This window comes from Oncorhynchus tshawytscha, unplaced genomic scaffold, assembly GCF_018296145.1.
Source record: "Oncorhynchus tshawytscha isolate Ot180627B unplaced genomic scaffold, Otsh_v2.0 Un_contig_766_pilon_pilon, whole genome shotgun sequence".
Classification (NCBI taxonomy): Eukaryota; Metazoa; Chordata; class Actinopteri; order Salmoniformes; family Salmonidae; genus Oncorhynchus; species Oncorhynchus tshawytscha.
The window spans coordinates 1,551,832-1,572,312 of NW_024609833.1; the positions used below are offsets into that span (position 1 = coordinate 1,551,832).

At 40.3% G+C, this 20,481-nt stretch overlaps 1 protein-coding gene across 2 annotated transcripts in view; it reads right to left on the bottom strand.

Annotated features, from left to right (window-relative positions):
- Positions 1-16,726, bottom strand: part of LOC112248901 (regulator of G-protein signaling 3) — an 80,782-nt gene extending 64,056 nt beyond the window's left edge. The window contains exons 1-8 of one of the 2 annotated variants that reach the window (XM_024418316.2): positions 16,466-16,726; positions 15,620-15,670; positions 15,164-15,222; positions 14,659-14,753; positions 14,421-14,489; positions 13,717-13,777; positions 12,666-12,804; positions 11,380-11,459 (exon numbers count right to left, since the gene is read on the bottom strand). In XM_024418316.2, coding sequence (XP_024274084.1) covers positions 11,380-11,459; positions 12,666-12,804; positions 13,717-13,777; positions 14,421-14,489; positions 14,659-14,753; positions 15,164-15,222; positions 15,620-15,670; positions 16,466-16,544 — 633 coding nt within the window. In that variant the 5' untranslated portion in view covers positions 16,545-16,726. Of the gene's footprint in view, positions 1-3,292; positions 3,505-11,379; positions 11,460-12,665; positions 12,805-13,716; positions 13,778-14,420; positions 14,490-14,658; positions 14,754-15,163; positions 15,223-15,619; positions 15,671-16,465 lie in introns of those variants that run through there. The other variant, XM_024418317.2, reaches the window with a different exon arrangement.
- Between the last annotated feature and the right edge of the window lie 3,755 nt (positions 16,727-20,481).

The window sequence follows — 20,481 nt, forward strand, 5'->3', positions numbered from 1 at the left end:
TGGATCTTAACTTGATCACTCTTTTGTCGCAGAGGATTTTCTTGCTGCATAAGGAAATTCAAATTAACCTTGCAAATCACTGAAAAATAGCAGTTTAGTTTCTCTCCATGCAGGGGCAGTCAAGTCATTGGGATCAGGGCTTGCTATCCAAATAATTATCTCCCGGTTGTTCAAATGCTAGTCCTACGTCCTATTACTGAAACATTCAAACGTACAAAAATGTATCTGAAATGCAGACATACACATCAACAACCATCGTTTTCTATAGATGAATAACCCCAGATAGATATTGGTCTCCACTAAGCTACGACATACATGTGTATCTTAAGGTCAAAATGTTGTTCAAACATGGCATGCGGTGGTCTAGGGGTTAGGCCACTGCCTTCAGCATGCACATATTAGGCCTACCAGGTCCGTGTGGGTTTGATTCTGGCCCACACCCTTCTGTACAAAGTACTCAATCCCCCGGATTGACTTTATGTATTTACACATTTCAAATATGGACTGTCCAGGGATATGTTACCCATGATCTTGATAAGAAATTACCATACCAGACACTTTTGGATGACATAAAATAGGAAACAAATAAAGTATTAACAATAAGCCACACCAACATTAGTTTCCAATCATACAATACCAACCAGAGGGTGAACATATCTTGAAAAACTTTGGTTGCAAACAGGACTAAGGTAATAATAATTCGGGCAGTTAACCCACTGTTCCTAGGCCGTCATTGAAAATAAGAATTTGTTCTTAACTGACTTGCCTAGTTAAATAAAAAGGTCAAATAAATAAAAAAATACAGACATATTTAAGGTTGACCTATAATGGTTGCAATTGAGATCAGCTGTGCAGGGGAGTTCAGCACGGTTAGACGAGACGTCAGCTGGCGAGTCATAATCTGGCGATAATCTAGTGCGATAATGATCGATGGTTCGCAATAGGCCCCATTTTTGATTATATTCCAAAAGGCTATATTCTGTAGACTACCCGTTAGCCTATCCACAACCATAAGACCCACAAATAATTATATTATTTTATCAAAATAATTGCACTTTTTGCAATAATCACTGATCTGGCTTTCAAGTCGGTCTATGAAAATGCCCTTTTTGTTACAAATATAACCAGAACCATGCACATTCACTAATAATGTACATGTAGAAGGCATTCTAGAGAATTAGCACAGTTCTCATAAACAATCTCTCAAGCTCACGTGCTAGTGAGTAGCTAGCTAAGCTATGTATTTCAAGTTTAGCCAACTTAGATCTACAGTTGAAGTCGGAAGTTTACATACACTTAGGTTGGAGTCATTAAAACTCGTTTTACAACAACTCCACAAAATTCTTGTTAACAAACTATAGTTTTGGCAAGTCAGTTAGGACATCTACTTTGTACATGACACAAGTCATTTTTCTAACAATTGTTTACAGACAGATTATTTCACTTATAATTCACTGTATCACAATTCCAGTGGGTCGGAAGTTTACATACACTAAGTTGACTGTGCCTTTAAACAGCTTGGAAAATTCCAGAAAATGTCATGGCTTTAGAAGCTTCTGATAGGCTAATTGACATTATTTGAGTAAATTGGAGGTGTTCCTGTGGATGTATTTCAAGGCCTACATTCAAACTCAGTGCCTCTTTGCTTGACATCATGGTAAAATCAAAAGAAATCAGCCAAGATCTCAGAATAAAAGTAGACCTCCAGAAGTCTGGTTCATCCTTGGGAGCAATTTCCAAATGCCTGAAGGTACCACGTTCATCTGTACATACAATATTACACAATTATAAACATCATAGGACCACGCAGCCGTCATACCACTCAGGAAGGAGACGCGTTCTGTCTCCTAAGAGATGAACGTACTTTTGTGTGAAAAGTGCAAATCAATCCCAGAACAACAGCAAAGGACCTTGTGAAGATGCTGGAGGAAACGGGTGCAAAAGTATCTATATCCACAGTAAAACGAGTCCAATATCGAACATAACCTGAAAGGTCACTCAGCAAGGAAGAAGCCACTGCTCCAAAACCGCCATAAAAAAGCCAGACTACGGTTTGCAACTGCACATGGGGACAAAGATCGTACTTTTTGGAGAAATGTTCTCTGGTCTGATGAAACAGAAATAGAACTGTTTGGCTATAATGACCAGAGTAATGTTTGAAGGAAAGAAGTGGAGACTTGCAAGCCGAAGAACACCATCCCAACCGTGACAGCATCATGTTGGGGGAGGGAATGTTTTGCTGCAGGAGGGTCTGGTGCACTTCACAAAATAGATGGCATCATGAGGTAGGAAAATTATGTGCATATATTGAAGCAACATCTCAAGTCATCAGTCAGGAAGTTAAAGCTTGGTCGCAAATGGGTCTTCCAAACGGACAATGACCACAAGCATACTTCCAAAGTTGTGGAAAATGGCTTAATAACAACAAAGTCAAGGTATTGGAGTGGCCGTCAAAAAGCCCTGACCTCAATCCTATAGAAAATGTGTGGGCAGAACTGAAAAAGCGTGTGCGAGCAAGGTGGCCTACAAACCGGACTCAGTTACACCAGCTCGGTCAGGAGGAATGAGCCAAAATTCACCCAACTTATTGTGGGAAGCTTGAGGAAGGCTACCTGAAACGTTTGACCCAAGTTTACAAAAAATAAAAGGCATGCTACCAAATACTAATTGAGTGTATGTAAACTTCTGACCCACTGGGAATGTGATGAAAGAAATAAAAGCTGAAATAATTCATTCTCTACTATTATTCTGACATTTCACATTCTTAAAATAAAGTGGTGATCCTAACTGACCTAAGACAGGGAATTGTTTATTGGATTAAATGTCAGGAATTGTGAAAAACTGAGTAGAAATGTATTTGGCTAAGGTGTACATAGGAACTCAACTGTGCAGCTCAGATGAAATCCCCGAAGCTTCAAGTATGAACAGCATTCCTCCAGCAAGTCTTTGCTCGACCGGTTGAACATGCAAACTACAGTACCAACCAGAATATTGACATGACTGAAACTAACTTGAAGCTACCAATACAATCCCCTATAGGTACAGATCTCAGATCACCTTCCCCCCTATCCTAACCATTAGTGGGGAAAATGCCAAGATCAGTGTCTAGGGTCAATGTCCCCCTGCACCTATCGAATGAGAGCACTGCTAATACAACACTGCTGATATATTACATGTATTAGTCTCCCAGTGCACACAATCACAATAATCTGTTCCCCAGTCCTTTTCTACCCCCCAGTCCTTCTCTACCCCCCCCAACTGTGTCAGACCTGAAGAAAGTAGTGTGACAAACCTGAGGCAGATTCCGTCCGATGCAGACCCTGCAAAGCCCGTGGATGGTATGCATAGCTTCAGCAGATTAAATTATACATGCGGCAGATAGCATATTATTCAGTAAGATATCAGATAGAGCAAGTGCAATGTGAAGTGGGACCAGTAGCCTGCTTTGCTGGACTCTAATGCTGTGAACCAAGCATTTCCACTCATGGGAACCCAACTCGGCAGAAGAATAGCAGGAAACCACCTTCCAACCCCCAACCTGTGGCCAAGCAGTATGTCTGTGCTTGATAAGCCAACGTGTTTCCTGAACTAAACAGGCACAGTGGTGTCCCTCCACTCTCGGTACATTTACCCTAGTCTCGTGTGACTCATGTTAACCCACACACAAATTTCCAATAAATGTACTTCTCGTCACCTTCATAGGAATTAGGGTTTGTGAAAAGATGTGTAACGTACTTTGAAGTGCCTTCATGGAAGGACTAGGAAGGATGGTTTTAGTAGAAAAGTTTATTGTACTATCTATTTTATATTTATTTCCAAATGTTATCTTTGTGTTGTTTTTATTGTGTTACGATTAAATGACTCAACATAAGTTATTTTTAATTTCCACCACAGAATAACAGTAATGCTTTGGACAGCAGACAATACAACACATTTTTTTTCAATCGTAAAGAAATTAAAACATTATTCAAAAAGTGAGGGTTTGTGAATCCCTGATTCTGAGGCGAAGAAAAGTTATTTGTTTGACCAGCTTCCACTGTGGGCTGAAAAGGCCCCTCCCTCTACAGGAGGGAAAACACAGAGTGCTTCCAAAATGGCACCCTATTCCCTGTATACTTTAGTGCACTACTTTTGACCAGAGCTTCATAGGGCTATTCTCATAGGTTCTGGTCAAAAGTGGTACACTAGGCTACATGGGGAATAGGGTACCATTTCGGACACACCCACAGTACTTGTAAGTGGAATCAAACAGCAGATTAAACTTAAAACACTGCGATGCCCCAGCTTCATATTACAGCCAAAATGTTGGCTTTTGCTACTTCCCATCTTTGTCTGTGGGACTAGGAAACGTGGAGACTGCCAAGCGGACCGGGGGAAGGTGGAGTAAGAGGGCAGGACAATGAAGTGCTATTTGAAAGACACCAACATCAATAGCCTACACTTCCCTGTCATTATTTTGCCTTTTTCTATTATCAGCATAAGCACTTTTAACTTTTTACAGTAAGAGTGGGGGGGGGGGGGTCCACCATTGACATGATTGGTTTGTGGATGTTGTTGCTAGTCCATTCCTTTCCATTAAAACTCTGCTAGAGAAATGCTGACGCAAAACCTAATAGCAGAAGTCAAATTTGACATTAAAATGTAAAAAGATGATCTATATGGCTAAGGCTATATATACAGTACCAGTCAAACGTTTGGACACACCTACTCATTCTAGTGTTTTTCTTTATTTTTACTATTTTCTACATTGAAGAATAATAGTAAAGACATCAAAAATATGAAATAACACACATGGAATCCTGTAGTAACCAAAAAAGTGTTAAACAAATCAATATATTTTTTATATTTGAGATTCTTCAAATTAGCCACCCTTTGCCTTGATGACAGCTGGCTCTCATGAGGCCTACCACAGGAAAGGAAGATCCAGAGTTACCTCTGATGCAGAGGATAAGTTCATTAGTATTACCAGCCTCAGAAATTGCAGCCCAAATAAATGCTTCACAGAGTTCAACAGACACATCTCAAGATCAACTGTTTTTTTAATATATTTTTTTATTTTACCTTTATTTAACTAGGCAAGTCAGTTAAGAACAAATTCTTATTTTCAATGACGGCCTAGGAACAGTGGGTTAACTGCCTGTTCAGGGGCAGAACGACAGATTTGTACCTTGTCAGCGTGGGGGTTTGAACTTGAAACCTTCCGGTTACTAGTCCAACGCTCTAACCACTAGGCTACCCTGCCACCCCAACTGTTCAAAGGAGACTGTGTGAATCTAGCCTTCATGGTTGAATTGCTGCAAAGAAACCAGTACTAAAGGACACCAATAAAAATAAGAGACTTGCTTGGGTCAAGGAACACGAACAATGGACATTAAACTTGTGGAAATCTGTCCTTTGCTCTGATTAATCCAAATTTTATATTTTTGGTTCAAACCGCTGTGTCTTTGTGAGACTCAGAGTAGGTGAACGATTGATCTCCGCATGTGTGGTTCCCAACATTAAGCATGGAGGAGGAGGTGTGATGGTGCTGTGCTGGTGAGACAGTCTGTAATTTATTTAGAATTCAAGGCACACACATAAGCATGGCTACCACAGCATTCTGCTGCGATACGCCATCCCATCTGGTTTGGACTTAGAGGGATTATCATTTGTTTTTCAACAGGACAATGACCCAAAACACACCTCCAAGCTGTGTAAAGGCTATTTGACCAAGAGGGAAAGTGATGGAGTGCTGCATCAGATGACCTGGCCTCCACGATCACCCAACGTCAACCCAATTGAGATGGTTTGGGATGGGTTGGACCGCAGAGTGAAGGAAAAGCAGCCAACAAGTGCACTGCATATGTGGGAACTCCTTCAAAAAGGTTGGAAAAGCATTCCTGATGAAGCTGTTTGAGAGAATGCCAAGAGTGTGCAAAGCTGTCATCAAGGCAAAGGGTAGCATTTTGAATAATATAAAATATACATTTTTAAAATTGGTGGTTGGATACTACATGATTCCATGTGTTACAATGTAGAAAATAGTAAAGATAAAGAAAAACCTTGAATGAGTAGGTAGGTGTGACTTAAGACTATATCCAGCTGAAGTGGGAAGTTCACATACACCTCAGCCAAATAAATTTAAACTCAGTTTTTCACAATTCCTGACATTTAATCAGAGTAAAAATTCCATGTCTTTGGTCAGTTAGGATCCCAACTTTAAGAATGTGAAATGGCAGAATAATAGTAGAGCAAATTATTTATTTCAGCTTTTATTTCTTTCATCACATTCCCAGTGGGTCAGAAGTTTACATACACTCAATTAGTATTTGGTAACATTGCCTTTAAATACAGTAGTTCAACTTGGGTCAAACGTTTCATGTAGCCTTCCACAAGCTTCCCACAATAAGTTGGGTGAATTTTGGCTCATTCCTCCTGACAGAGCTGGTGTAACTGAGTCAGGTTTGTAGGCCTCCTTGCTCGCACATGCTTTTTCAGTTCTGCCCACACATTTTCTATGGGATTGAGGCCAGGGCTTTATGATGGCCACTCCAATACCTTGACTTTGTTGTCGTTAAGCCATTTTGCCACAACTTTGGAACTATGCTTGGGGTCATTGTTCATTTGGAAGACCCATTTGTGACCAAGCTTTAACTTCCTGACTGATGACATGAGATGTTGCTTCAATATGTCCACATAATTTTCCTACCTCATGATACCATCTATTTTGTGAAGTGCACCAGTCCCTCCTGCAGCAAAGCACCCCCCTCCCTCCCTCCCCCAACATGATGCTGTCACCCCCATGCTTCACGGTTGGGATGCTGTTCTTCGGCTTGCAAGCCTCCCCCTTTTTCCTCCAAACATAACAATGGTCATTATGGCCAAACAGTTATATTTCTGTTTCATCAGACCAGAGGACATTTCTCAAAAAAGTATGTTATCTGTCCCCATGTGCAGTTGCAAACCGTAGTCTGGCTTTTTTATGGCGGTTTTGGAGCAGTGGCTTCTTCCTTGCTGAACGGCCTTTCAGGTTGTCGATATTGGACTCGTTTTACTGTGGATATAGATACTTTTGCACCCGTTTCCTCCAGCATCTTCACAAGGTCCTTTGCTGTTGTTCTAGGATTGATTTGCACTTTTCGCACCAAAGTATGTTAATCTCTAGGAGACCGAACGAGTCTCCTTCCTGAGTGGTATGACAGCTGCATGGTCCCATGGTGTTTATACTTGCGTACTATTTTTTGTACAGATGAACGTGGTACCTTCAGGCGTTTGGAAATTGCTCCCAAGGATGAATCAGACTTGTAGACTTGTAGTCTACTATTTTTTGAATCAGACTTGGAGGTCTTGGCTGATTTCTTTTGATTTTCCCATGATGTCAAGAAAAGAGGCACTGAGTTTGAAGGTAGGCCTTGAAATACATCCACAGGTACACCTCCAATTGACTCAAATAATGTCAATTAGCCTATCAGAAGCTTCTAAAGCCATGACATCATTTTCTGGAATTTTCCAAGCTGTTTAAAGGCACAGTCAAATTATTGTATGTAAACTTCTGACCCAATGGAATTGTGATACAGTGAAATAATCAGTCTGTAAACAATTGTTGGAAAAATTACTTGTGTGATGCACAAAGTAGATGTCCTAAACAACTTACCAAAACTATAGTTTGTTAACAAGAACTTTGCGGAATGGTTGAAAAACAAGTTAATGACTCCAACCAAAGTGTATGTAAACGTCCGACTTCAATTGTATATACACTCCGGGATGCTGGCCTTCTAGGCAGAGTTTCTCTGACCAGTGTCTGTGTTCTTTTGCCAATCTTTTATTGTCCAGTCTGAGATGTTTTTTTCTTTGCAACTCTGCCTAGAAGGCCAGCATCCCGGAGTCGCCTCTTTACTGTTGACGTTGAGAATGGGGTTTTACGGGTACTATTTAATGAAGCTGCCAGTTGAGGACTTCGCAAACTAGACACTAATGTACTTGTCCTCTTTCTCAGTTGTGCACCAGGGCCTCCCACTCCTCTTTCTATTCTGGTTAGAGCCCATTTGCATTGTTCTGTGAAGGGAGTAGTACACAGCATTGTACGAGACATTCAGTTTCTTGGCAATTTCTCACATGGAATAGCTTTCATTTCTCAGAACAAGAATAGACTGACGAGTTCCAGAAGAAAGTGCTTTGTTTCTGGACATTTTGAGCCTGTAATCAAACCCACAAATGCCGATGCTCCAGATACTCAACTAGTCTAAAGGAGGCCCATTTTCAGCTATGCTAACATAATTGCAAAAGGGTTTTCTAATGATCAATTAGCCTTTTAAAATTATAAACTTGGATAAGCTAACACAACGTGCCCTTAGAACACAGGAGTGATGGTTGCTGATAATGGGCTTCTGTACGCCTATGTAGATATTCCATTTAAAAAAGCGGCCGTGGATAATGGATTTGTTTTTTGCTTTTCTTTCAAAAACAAGGACATTTCAAAGTAAAAAGGAATTAAACAATTAATGTTATAGTTAGCTCGTAGTGGGTTACAAAGCCAAACCCTATGCACTTCATCCATGCATCTTCAATTTTAACACATCGTATTTGTAATGTCTGGTTCATGTTTGGAAAATTAAAAGAACAATTTCAATATGCATACAAAAATCTGCCTTCTGTAATGACAGTCAAAATGAAAAACATTTAGCACTGGTGTGACCAACATACAATCAACTAATACAACTGTGTGAGTGCAAATCAATTCATCATTTACGAATGTTTGATCGCTTCTGAACAAATATTTCCTCCCACATACTCAATTAACCTAAGTTAAAGCCACAATCCTGAGTTTGTGTTTTAGCCCAATGGTAGCACCACCACTGTGTTTACAAAAAAAGCTGAGGGATAGAGATATGTAACCACATCGGTGGTGTTATGGATGAAAGGACTGACCATCCATGACATCAACTTTCAATCATATTTTGAAGCTATACAGTGGCAAGAAAAAGTATGTGATCCCTTTGGAATTACCTGGATTTCTGCATAAATTGGTCATCAAATTTGGTCTGATCTTCATCTAAGTCCCAACAATAGACAAACAGTGTGCTTAAACTGATAACACAAATATGATTGTATTTTTGCCTATATTGAATACATTATTTGAACATTCACAGTGTAGGTTGGAAAAATTATGTGAACCCCTAGGCTAATGACTTCTCCAAAAGCTAATTGGAGTCAGGAGTCGGCTAACCTGGAGTACAATCAATGAAATTGGAGATGTTGGTTAGAGCGGCCTTTCCTTATAAAAAAAAACTCACAAAATTTGACTTTGCTATTCACAAGAAGCATTGCCTGATGTGAACCATGCCCTGAACAAAAGAGATCTCAGAAGACCTAAGAATTGTTCACTTGCATAAAGCTGGAAAGGGTTACAAAAGTATCTCTAAAAGCCTTGATGTTCATCAGTCCACGGCAAGACAAATTGTCTATGGAGGAAGTTCAGCACTGTTGCTACTCTCCCTAGAGGAGGCAGTGCAGAATGCTTAATGGAGGTTATTAAGAAGAATCCTAGCGTGTCAGCTAAAGACTTACAGAAATCTCTGGAACATGCTAACATCTCTGTTGACGAGTCTACGATACATAAAACACTAAACAAGAATGGTGTTCATGGGAGGACACCATGGAAGAAGCCACTGCTGAACATTTTGCTGCACTTCTGAAGTTTAAAAAAAGTACACCTGGATGTTCCACAGAGCTACTGGCAAAATATTATTTGGACAGATGAAACTACAGTTGAGTTGTTTGGAAGGAACACTATGTGTGGAGAAAAAAGGCACAGCACACCAACATCAAAACCTCATCCCGACTGTAAAGTATGGTGGAGGGAGCATCATGGTTTGGAGTTGCTTTACTGCCTCAGGGCCTGGATAGGTTGCTATAGTCAACGGAAAAATGAAGTTCCCAAGTTTCTCAAGACGTGTTAGCCTATCTGTCCGCTGATTGAAGCTCAACAGAAGTTGGGTGATGCAATAGGACAACAACCCAAAACACAGAAGTAAATCATCAAAAGAAGAAAATACACCTTCTGGAATGGCCCAGTCAGAGTCCTGATCGCAACCCCATTTAGATGATGTGGCATGACCTCAAGAGAGCAGTTCACACCAGACATCCCAAGAATATTGCTGAACTGAAACAGTTTTGTAAAGAGGAATGGTCCAAAATCCCTCCTGACCATTGTGCAGGTGTGATCCGCAACTACAGAAAACATTTGGTTGAGGTTATTGTTGCCAAAGGAGGGTCAACCAGATACTTTTCCCACCCTGCACTGTGAATGTTTACACGGTGTGATCAATAAAGACAAATGTATAATTGTTTGTGTTTTATTAGTTTAAGCAAACTGTTTATTGTTGTGACCTAGATGAAGATCAGATCCAATTTTATGACCAGTTTATGCAGAAATCCAGGTATTTCCAAAGGGTTCACATACTTTTTCTTGCCACTGTAAATTGTTTGTTTACAAAAACTAAATTACAACAAAAAGATAAACAATAGAGTACAACAACCTTCTGTTTTGGATTATGATAGGGTAAGACAGTTGGTTCATGAGCTAAGTACAACTATTAAGGTATGACGGTACTATATAAATATCTGGGCATCTGGACTGATGAAAAGATATCTTTCAAAAAGCATGTTTGTGATGTAGTTTAGAAATGTAGAATACATTTTTATAGGAATGGGTAATGCTTTTCATTAAATAACATAAAACAAATCATAGTTTATCATTATATCACTACACTTTATTACGAGCAATTGGTTCAGTACACATCACTGCATTCTGTATTAGATAGTAGGATGGCTCTCTCAAATCTCATAGATCAAAGCACTACTCTCTTGTTGTTTATAAAGCCCTCATTCAAACTTCTCCTATAACTCATTGTTAAATTACGGACATACGTGCCACCAGACCCAATCACAGGGATGGCTAACTCTAGGGGTCCCGTTGATCAGTACCAAATTAAGTACAGTAAACTTTCTTTGCGCCCCATTTATGAAACAATCTGCAGAGTACTCTGCACCTTCATGCTCTGGTGCCTCTAAGGCAATTCAGGTGTTAGGAATGTGTTTTGCTTTTTAAATTGCTTGTAACAAAGTATACTTATTACTTTGTATGTTGTAAATGTAATAAATTGTGTTCATGTAGAGCTCCCTTGAAAAAGAGCACTTGGTCTCAAGGGGACTCCCTGCTAAAATAAAGGTTAAATAAAAATATGAAAATGTGCCTTTAAAGCTTTCAGAGGCCAAACACTGCCGATATCCATGAATCAGTATGAATTTTTCCAACACATGCTTTGGCAATCACACTTTCATCTATACTGTACTGCCCTCTCTAGAACTAGAAAGGAGGAGAGATGGAGTACTACTCACTGTTAAGCATAGCATATTCTCTGGGCTTGAAGGCAGCACCGTCCCAGAGGCTGGAGCACCATGGTTGGACAAGGCAGCTTCTGAAACATAGTCCAAAGAATCCCAAGCTGAAGCACTGCTCTTCCAAAACATCTCAGCTCAAAAGTAGCAGCCACTTTGCAATGAAAGAAACAGCGTCCGGACTAGCTCTCTGCACTCTGATAGAGTGCACTGCTAAGCTTTCCAGTAGCAAGTCAACAAGGCTCTGGAGTTCAACTCAGAGAGAGTCGTGTGCTGAGAGCTCTGGGCTGTGGAGATCACTCTAGATTGCAGTTACATAGACTTCTGTTTTCAGAGACAGAGAAAAAGGGATGCGTCCTATTGCATGACTCCTACCCCCTATCCTGTCACTAGGGCTTCCTTAGTGTAACCTTGGTGATTACAACTCTCTCTCCAGTAACACTGTCTCCTAAAACATCCTGGATGAAAGGGAGCCATTCAATGGAGACAATACCATTGGCTGCTTTTGCACATTCTAAACAGCTCCATGTCAGAGAGAGCCTCCTCCTCCCTCTCCCACCTTTCCTCCTTCCCCTCAGAGGAGATCAAACGTAATCGCCTGCATGTCAAAGTGGATGAGAAAAATGGATGAGAAAAGAGCACGTTGAGGTATGTCAGGCATCTCATTCAGCAGCCTGCCTTTCCAACAGAGTTGTTTCCCTGATGTTGAATCACTCAGGACAATCCAAAGTGAAACACTTCAATTAATTTGTTTTCCGGGACATATCGGTTTCACTAAAGACAGTTGTCACACCCTGACCTTAGAGAATAATAAGGATCTCTATGTTTGGTTAGGACAGGGTGTGACTCGGGTGGGAAAGTCTATGTTTTCTATTCCTTTGTTTTTGGCAGAGTGTGGTTCCCAATCAGAGGCAGCTGTCTATTGTTGTCTCTGATTGGGGATCATATTTTAGTTGTCATTTTCCTTTTGTGGTTTGTGGGATCATGTTTTCTGTTTAGTGTCTGTGCCAAACAGAACTGTTTGCTTTTTTGTATTTGTTTTTTTGGTGTCATCAATAAAAAACACTATGTACGCCTACCACGCTGCGCCTTGGTCCACTCTTCCTTCTACAAACAAGAGCCGTTACAATATTAACGTTCGAATAGCCATAAAATGTTATTAGATATAGAGTAGCTGCGCAGCACTTTTCTTTTTCACAGTTGCAAGCAGGAAAAAGAATGAGAGAAAAATCTGTCCAAATGGACCCATTTTCCCGGACCCTCATTATCCGGTGAATCCCACCTACCCCGTGGCTTAGAAGCCAGATGCGCCCGTCTCAATTCACCAGCAGAGTCCTGCCTGCCTGTGAGGTGTCTCGAAGCCACTTTCAGATGCTTGCTTCTCCCCAGCTCTTCACCCAGGAGATAATACCAGCCACTGATCACCTAGCAGACACAGTATAATATGGTTAGTCAAAAGTCATAAGCCTCTGATGGTGGGGGGTGTCAAAATTAAACAGTGTCTGATGATTGGTCACGCTAGTGTTAACATTTATATGTTTCTGTGGGTTAATGTGTTTGTTGTTGTGAAACAGGATGAGTAAGAAAACAAGAGTAGGGCATTAGAGAGAGAGAAGAGAATGAATGAAGAGACAGATGACAGAGACAATGAAGAAAGAAGAAGAGAGAATAAAAGAGGTTAAAATAACAGACTGCAGGGAGGTTGATTTTTTTTATTCTGCTTTGTGACTTTCAGAATGCTTTCATGACGAGGACGTGTAGCAGCGCCAAAGCCCTGCCCAGCTAACTTAATCTATCTCATGACCACCTCCCTCAGGGTTGCATGCACAGTAACTTTGAGGTTCACTGCACTCCAGCAGCTGATGCCCAACCGAAGGCCAGCCCAGAGCCCACAGATGGCTGTTTGTGTGTGTGTGTGTAATATAAAGCTGTGTAGCGGTAAACAGTGGATGAGATTTTTTTTTAAATAGCAGTTAATCCGGCAGAAATAATTGCCTCAACAGCACAAGCATATGTTCTGGTCACTTAATGATGTTTGCATGCTGTTTTGCCCATTTTGTGTGTAGATGCTGTATTCTAGTCATGGTTCTCATCCTATATACTGTATATTTATATTCCGGACTCTGCTCATTCTGATAAGTCTTCATTTCTTGTTATTTTTATTGCTAGATATTGCTGCACTGTTGGCACTAGAAACATACGTAAGCATTTCGCTGCACCAGCAATAACAAGTGTCAAACTGTGTACCTGAACAATACATTTTTTTATTCGGTTTTTCTTCTCAAACACACAACAAAAAACAGGAGTCCCAACCTGTAGTATTAGAAGATTAGTCACCTTTGATGAATTTATGAGCGAGTGTGTTCCAAAACTCATGCAGCCCAGGAACTCACTCCTCCTGTAGACACAAGAGCTCCAGAGTTAAGTTTCCCTTAGATCTAGAAACAGTTTCCCCTCCCCCATTCCTAACCTTTAATGGAGAAAAGGCTAAACTGACCTAAGATATAGGGGCAACTATACCCTACATCCACAGTTCCAAAGGGAAACGTCACTATAAATATGACCCTTGTTTTTCTCATTTTCCCAGTCAATGAAAATGTAATCCAAGTTCTCCTTCCTCCATATCATAAATGGTAATCTGCCCAATACTGGAACAGCTGACAGGAGAGTGCTTCAAGGAGATGCTTGCCTGGACATGTGAAATCTAGATCACAGTGAAATCTGCCTAAATTCACAATGATCTGCTTGTCCTGTCCTGTGCCAAGTGTTTCTCAACCTTTCTGATGCCAGGGACTGGCAAGCTATAGTTTATACTCTTTAGGGAGCTGCTTACATTAGCACTGTATAACTGATTAAATTAGGGTCAGTTAACCATCTCAGGGACCAGCCAGCAACATTCCATGGACCAGAGGTTGACAAACTTCATCACAGATATAATAATACCATATATTAAATGAACAAAGCTATATATATATATATATATAACTAATAATAACAATTATAATTCATCATTATCAAAAAATAAATAATACTTGAAATACCTGGAGGATGGGTTGCGATTCCACACAGTGACCAGCAGTCTCTTCTGATAATCCTCCACACTAATAGCCCTGAGTAACAGAGAGATAACACTTTAGCTTATTAAAATCTTCAGGTATAATGCTTTATAACTTGTTGGAAGTATGTAAGAGCTCTCATAATAAGGCTTAACATTTATATGTATCAAACATTTCAACAGACTGAAGGGGATTTCACAAGAATTTAAAAAACACCACTCACAGCAAAAAGGTCTCAAGGAAGAGAGGATTTTTGCAGTCTAATACAGTTTTGGTCTTCCGATGAGTACTGTGATTGAGGTCTGGGATAATCGCTAGCTGAAATTGACAATAATTGGACTCATAATACACAAACAGACAAGACATTTAAAGTTAAAATCTGGGATTCGTTTTTTCAGAAAAACTGCAGCCCTGCCACTTGGTGGGTAAATGTAACGCTAGAAGGTGACATCCATACATACGGTAGTTGAATTTTTGGAGCTATGCATTTTTTGTTTATGTTCTTGTTGTTTGTAAAGAATGGAGTAATTGTTTGAACACCTAGGCCAGGATTCAATCCAATTACACATTGTAGAGCCATGTCGATAATGTGCCTTTCACAGAGCTAAATGCTGCTTATACAGGCTCAATCAAAAATTAACCAATGTCAAGCGCGCTACAACGAATGATCAGATTGAATCCCTGTGTTAGTTTCAACTGTAAACAAACTAAGGGAAGCAAGAATTTACCTTGACATAAAAATCACATTTCCTATTTTCATTCCCAAGGAGTCCTCTGGCTTCAATGACTGTGAATGAAGAGTTGTGACGAGTACACAATAGGTTACACATCCAACAGTCTACTGCAGACCAAATAACATGGAATACTTACGTCAAAATGGTGTTTAAATGGGGCAAACAATTTGAGCCCGGGTTAGTTGTCCAAACGGTTTATTCAATCACAGACCCATATTATCATTAATCATTTCATTAACTTTACCACACATTCAAGATTCAACCACAACCAGGGGCCGTATGTATCTAGGAACTAGAGTAGGAGTGCTGATCTAGGAACAGGTCACCCCTGTCTAAGTAATTGTATTCATTATGATCTAAATACCAAACTGATCCTAAATCAGCATTCGTACTCTGAGACCCTTTATGAAAATGGGCCCTGATCTTCAGTATACTGCATAACATACTTACTCTGAATATTAAGGCAGCCATTGTGTGGCATTATTGACACTCTCAGCTGACCTAAATGTGAAAGAAGAAACATTCAGTAGGGCATACAGTAAAAAACAGGAGTAAGGCACAGGAAGGGCTGTCCTGGATCATATGATGACAGTATGTTATTAAAATGTGACAGTTTGCCACATTAATAAATTATTAAGCAGATAATTATGGCCTCCGTACAGATGATTAGGCATGTTTGATCACATGAAGACCATAATGACTCACTGAGAGCAGAACTAACCAAGGACTGATCCTTCAAATTATTTTAACTAATTCAATTCCACAATTAAAACTGTAATTTTCAGAGCCTGGGGTTGAGTCCCAAATGGCACCTTGTTCCCTATATAGTGCACTACTTCTGACAAGAGTAGTGCACTAAATAGGGAATAGAGTGCCAATTGGGATGCAAGCCAAGGTTGGGTGTAGTGGTAGCGCTGCCAAATCAAAACTACACACAGTCGAACCCCAGGTTGGCCACTATCCCGTCATGCTACTCTCTATTACTCTTTCAAGCATCCCACTGTTGTGCCAAACATTAATTATTCAATACGAAGGGGGTTTGGAATTACAAACTCCTTTTAGAAAAAAAACCCTGCTACACCTCCAAAAGGCCCCCTAAAGAACACCATAAAAATGTGCACATAAATAGGATGAAAAACCACCAAAATAAAAAAATAAAAACATTTTTGGGTTGATTCAACATTTCAAAATAAAAACAAAGGCATATTAGGTCATTAGGTTACTAAAACAGTAACATATTGTCAGCATGCAGAAACAAGACAAACCCATAAAGAAAGTAGAAACAGAAAAACTCACCAAAGGTTTGTAAAAGGGTTGAGGATGTCTGTAACTTGACTTTGCCTGAATTTATCACTGGAACTTGACAGTCGTCCATATCATAATGATGCTCAACAGTAAACAAAGACTGAAGACTGCTAGCCTAAATTAAAAACCCTTCTCCACATTAGTTGGCTCAATCCATGCTCCAAAGGAATCCTCAATGACCCAAATAAATCAGTTTGTCAGTGAATGTGTGGCCAGTCAAGAGAGAAAAAGACAACTGTGTATGCTCATAATTCTTAACCACCTTTTGGTTTTGAACAGAATTTGGAAATGGGGGCCCTCTGATTGGTTGGGAACTCATTTGAATGGAGGGAGGGGCCAGTCCACCTGCTGCTACAGCTAGAAACAATTGAGTGACTTCTTTGCTACGTCAGTGCTCCAGATTGCCCTTTCACACCAGAGCATTATGACGGGATTTCACCCTGGAGCCAGCCACACTCAAAACATGGACCAGACCACTCATGGGCCCATGGAATGCTCTGAGGAACCACCTGAGCCCTTCCCAACACATTGAAACCCCTCCAATCTAGCTCCGGGGTAAAGTTTCCCACTCGGCACAGATCTAGGATCAGCTTCCCCTCTCCCAATCCTAACCGTAAAGTAACTGTCTAGCGAAAATCTCACTTTTAAAAGTTCATATTTTGCTACCACATACCGAAACAATGTTGTTGTATTATACTCATATGTGGCCAAAGAATCAATTGGAGAAAAAGCACTTCAAAAACCCCACCTCAAACTTGTATCTCAAACAGATCGATTAAAAATACTTAGTATTTCCTCATAGAGGAGTTTGTCATCCTCTTGAGGAGAATGAGCTGGCCAATCAGCGGTCTACTATCATTCATATTTTTAATGACCAGTACACACCCACACTATTACAACAGAACATTTTCCTTTTAACAGACTTAATTGCCCTTTTTTGGATGGAAAAATATTTAAATCATATTGAAATTCATCTGTTAACACTGGACAGTTACTTTAACCATTAGTGGGGGAAATAATAAACTGACCCAAGATCAACGTCTAGGGTGCAACCTTACCCTTCACCATGTTTTACTGTTGCCAGTTCAGGTGAGCTCTAAGATCCTAGCCGTCCAAGCAGTGGTCTGTTATCTGTTAACGGACTTTCATCTTTATGAGTTACTCATTCTCACCAGCCAAGCAGCAACTTAAAGCCACACTAAGATGGTGATGAATGCCAGAGTGGGTCACAGACAACAAAAGGTGAACAATGCATCCCAAGGTTCATTCCATGGCATTTTTACAAAGCAAGTAGCACTTGGTTTATGGTATATCAGTAGTGCTAAACGAGTAGCAACTTTTTGACAGGAAATCATACAGACTGTCTTCTAAAATGCACTGTAATGAACGGTAGCCATTGTGTTTTAGTGTCAATGCTTTTCAAGATTTCTAAAGAGTAAAGAAACTACTTTTGCTGCTGCTGTTGCCTTACAACATGAAAACAACATGACGTCTGGCTACACAAGATTACAGCGGCTCTATGCAAGGCTAATGTTGATAGCAACGCAAGCACTCAAGCAACAGTGCACGACTCTAGTTTTGATACGGCAAAACAACAGCCTTTTATATAACGCCACATCATATTTTTCTGTCACTGAAGATATACGGCATGTACTGTTTATCAGGGTCACTTCCCTTTTCAATTGAGCAATGGACTTTACCTAGTAGCCTTAGGGAGGGGAGGATAGGAGAGTGCATACATAGAACTATGAAAAATGACATCCAGTAGGATAGATCATATACAATACATGACACATAACAAAGAGTGTAATCGTTCAAATATTAGCAACAGCAGCAAACAACACATGCTTGATTACTACTGAGAACATTTATTTTCAATCAATTGTCGGAATTCCTGAATACAACATTGTGCTTCTATATGAGGTTATAAAATGGCAATTGCCAGGGACCTCACGATACGATGTTACCATGATACTTAGGTGCCGATAAAAGTATTGAGATTTATGAGGTTTCTGTGTTTTACACTATAGCCATTATCTTATATATGATTGAATATTATCTGCTGTTGGCTTGTGTGGATGTATGTATGTGTTATGCAACATAGCTGACTTGAAACATTGTTAAAAGTTTCAAGGCCATGGGCCTTTCTCATGATGGAAAAGTAGCATGAAGACAGGAACTGTTCAATGAGTTGGGAGGGGGGCACATTCAGAGCGGGGTGTTGCGAAAACAAGCGGTCTTTTGTTAGATAACAGGAGCCAGGTGCGAGATAACGGTATGAGCGCATGGATGTTCTTCGCAGCAACAGTTACATCTATCAACAGAAGCGCCAAGAGGCGGGGACCCGCCTGAGCGCCTGCAATAGGCTGAGCAAGTTTAAACCACGCCCAGTCTCTACTGTGATAGGCCAACAGACGGGTTGGCACTGTCTATCACAGTATAAAGAATACAGTTTACATACATCTTGTCAGTTCTATGTTTTGCCCTGCGAGGTGGGACAGAGAGCCCGTATATACGAAAATTGCATTTACCACTTATTGCTTAGCTAATAAAAAATACATAGTATACAATCGGTGACTCATTGTCATATTTATCCTGATACCAGATTTGAATTGACGCAACTCGAACATATTCGACACTGAGTATACAAAACATTAAAGGGGAATTTCACCCTGGCTCTGCCATGGCATATAGTCATTACTATATTAACGACATTACATTTTTATCGTAAACATCACAATTATCCAAACCAGAAGCTAGAACAAGCGCATTTTTATTTCACTGGTAGAATCGGGAAGTTTGGACTCCCTGTTTATTGAGCTGCTCATAGTGAACCAAAGTCTGGCATTCAATGCTGATACCGCCCGCTAGGTAGAGGGGGGCATGCAGACAAACCTGAATAATGTCATTGTTTTCTTCGAACGACCAACACACAGTAATCTCAGAACTTCTCTAGGCAATATTTTTTTTGATAACGTTTGTTTATCACTGTTTGTCATTATGACCGTGTGGTGTTCTGTGGCTGTGCTAGTTACAAACAAGCGCGAAAATTAGTTATCTTTCACCATTCTGCCTACCAGATTCACCTCGATTCTGCCAGTGCCTTGGGACTATCAAGAATGATGTGGTGACCAAACATTATCAGAAGGATTTTCAGGCTGAACTGATGGGGAATACATTTCGACGACAGCTGAGAAGTGATGCGATACCAGCAATGTTTTTTCTTCACCAGAAAACAGAACATTCTCAATTAACGTTAACTAGCTAACGTTACAGTCCTGCAAATCATACAGCTATCTTTTGGTATACACACAGGCGTACAGCAGGTCAGCCACCAGGGGGAGACTTGTCGAGGCCTGGTGACAGACAGAGTATACATCACGATGCGATGGCGCCATCTGCTGGACATGCCAGGTCTCGACAGGCTCTCCAGACAGGACTAATTGGGGCTGATTGCTCACCAGCTGTACCAGTCCCATGAAGCTGCCAGAAGGGCAGCACACAGGGGAGAGAGTAGGGGAAGACAGGACTCCCGTATAGTTGGGGACAGAGGTAACAGGAGTGAGTTCAGTTTTTGATCCCCACAGGATACAGCAAGACCCGGAGCCAAGAAGACAGTATCCCGGATAGGGTCTCATGGGGTAGACCTATTCTTTTCTTTTGAACTATTATTTTAATAAACACCTTTGAAACTGAGCTAATCCAACTTTGTCCGTATCTAAACTGTGTACACGTTTTCAAATCAAATCAAATTTTATTTGTCACATACACATGGTTAGCAGATGTTAATGCGAGTGTAGCGAAATGCTTGTGCTTCTAGTTCCAACAATGCAGTAATAACCAACAAGTAATCTAACTAACAATTCCAAAACTACTGTCTTAAACACACAAGTGTAGGGGGATAAAGAATATGTACATAAAGATATATGAATGAGTGATGGTACAGAGCGGCATAGGCAAGATACAGTAGATGGTATCGAGTACAGTATATACATATGAGATGAGTA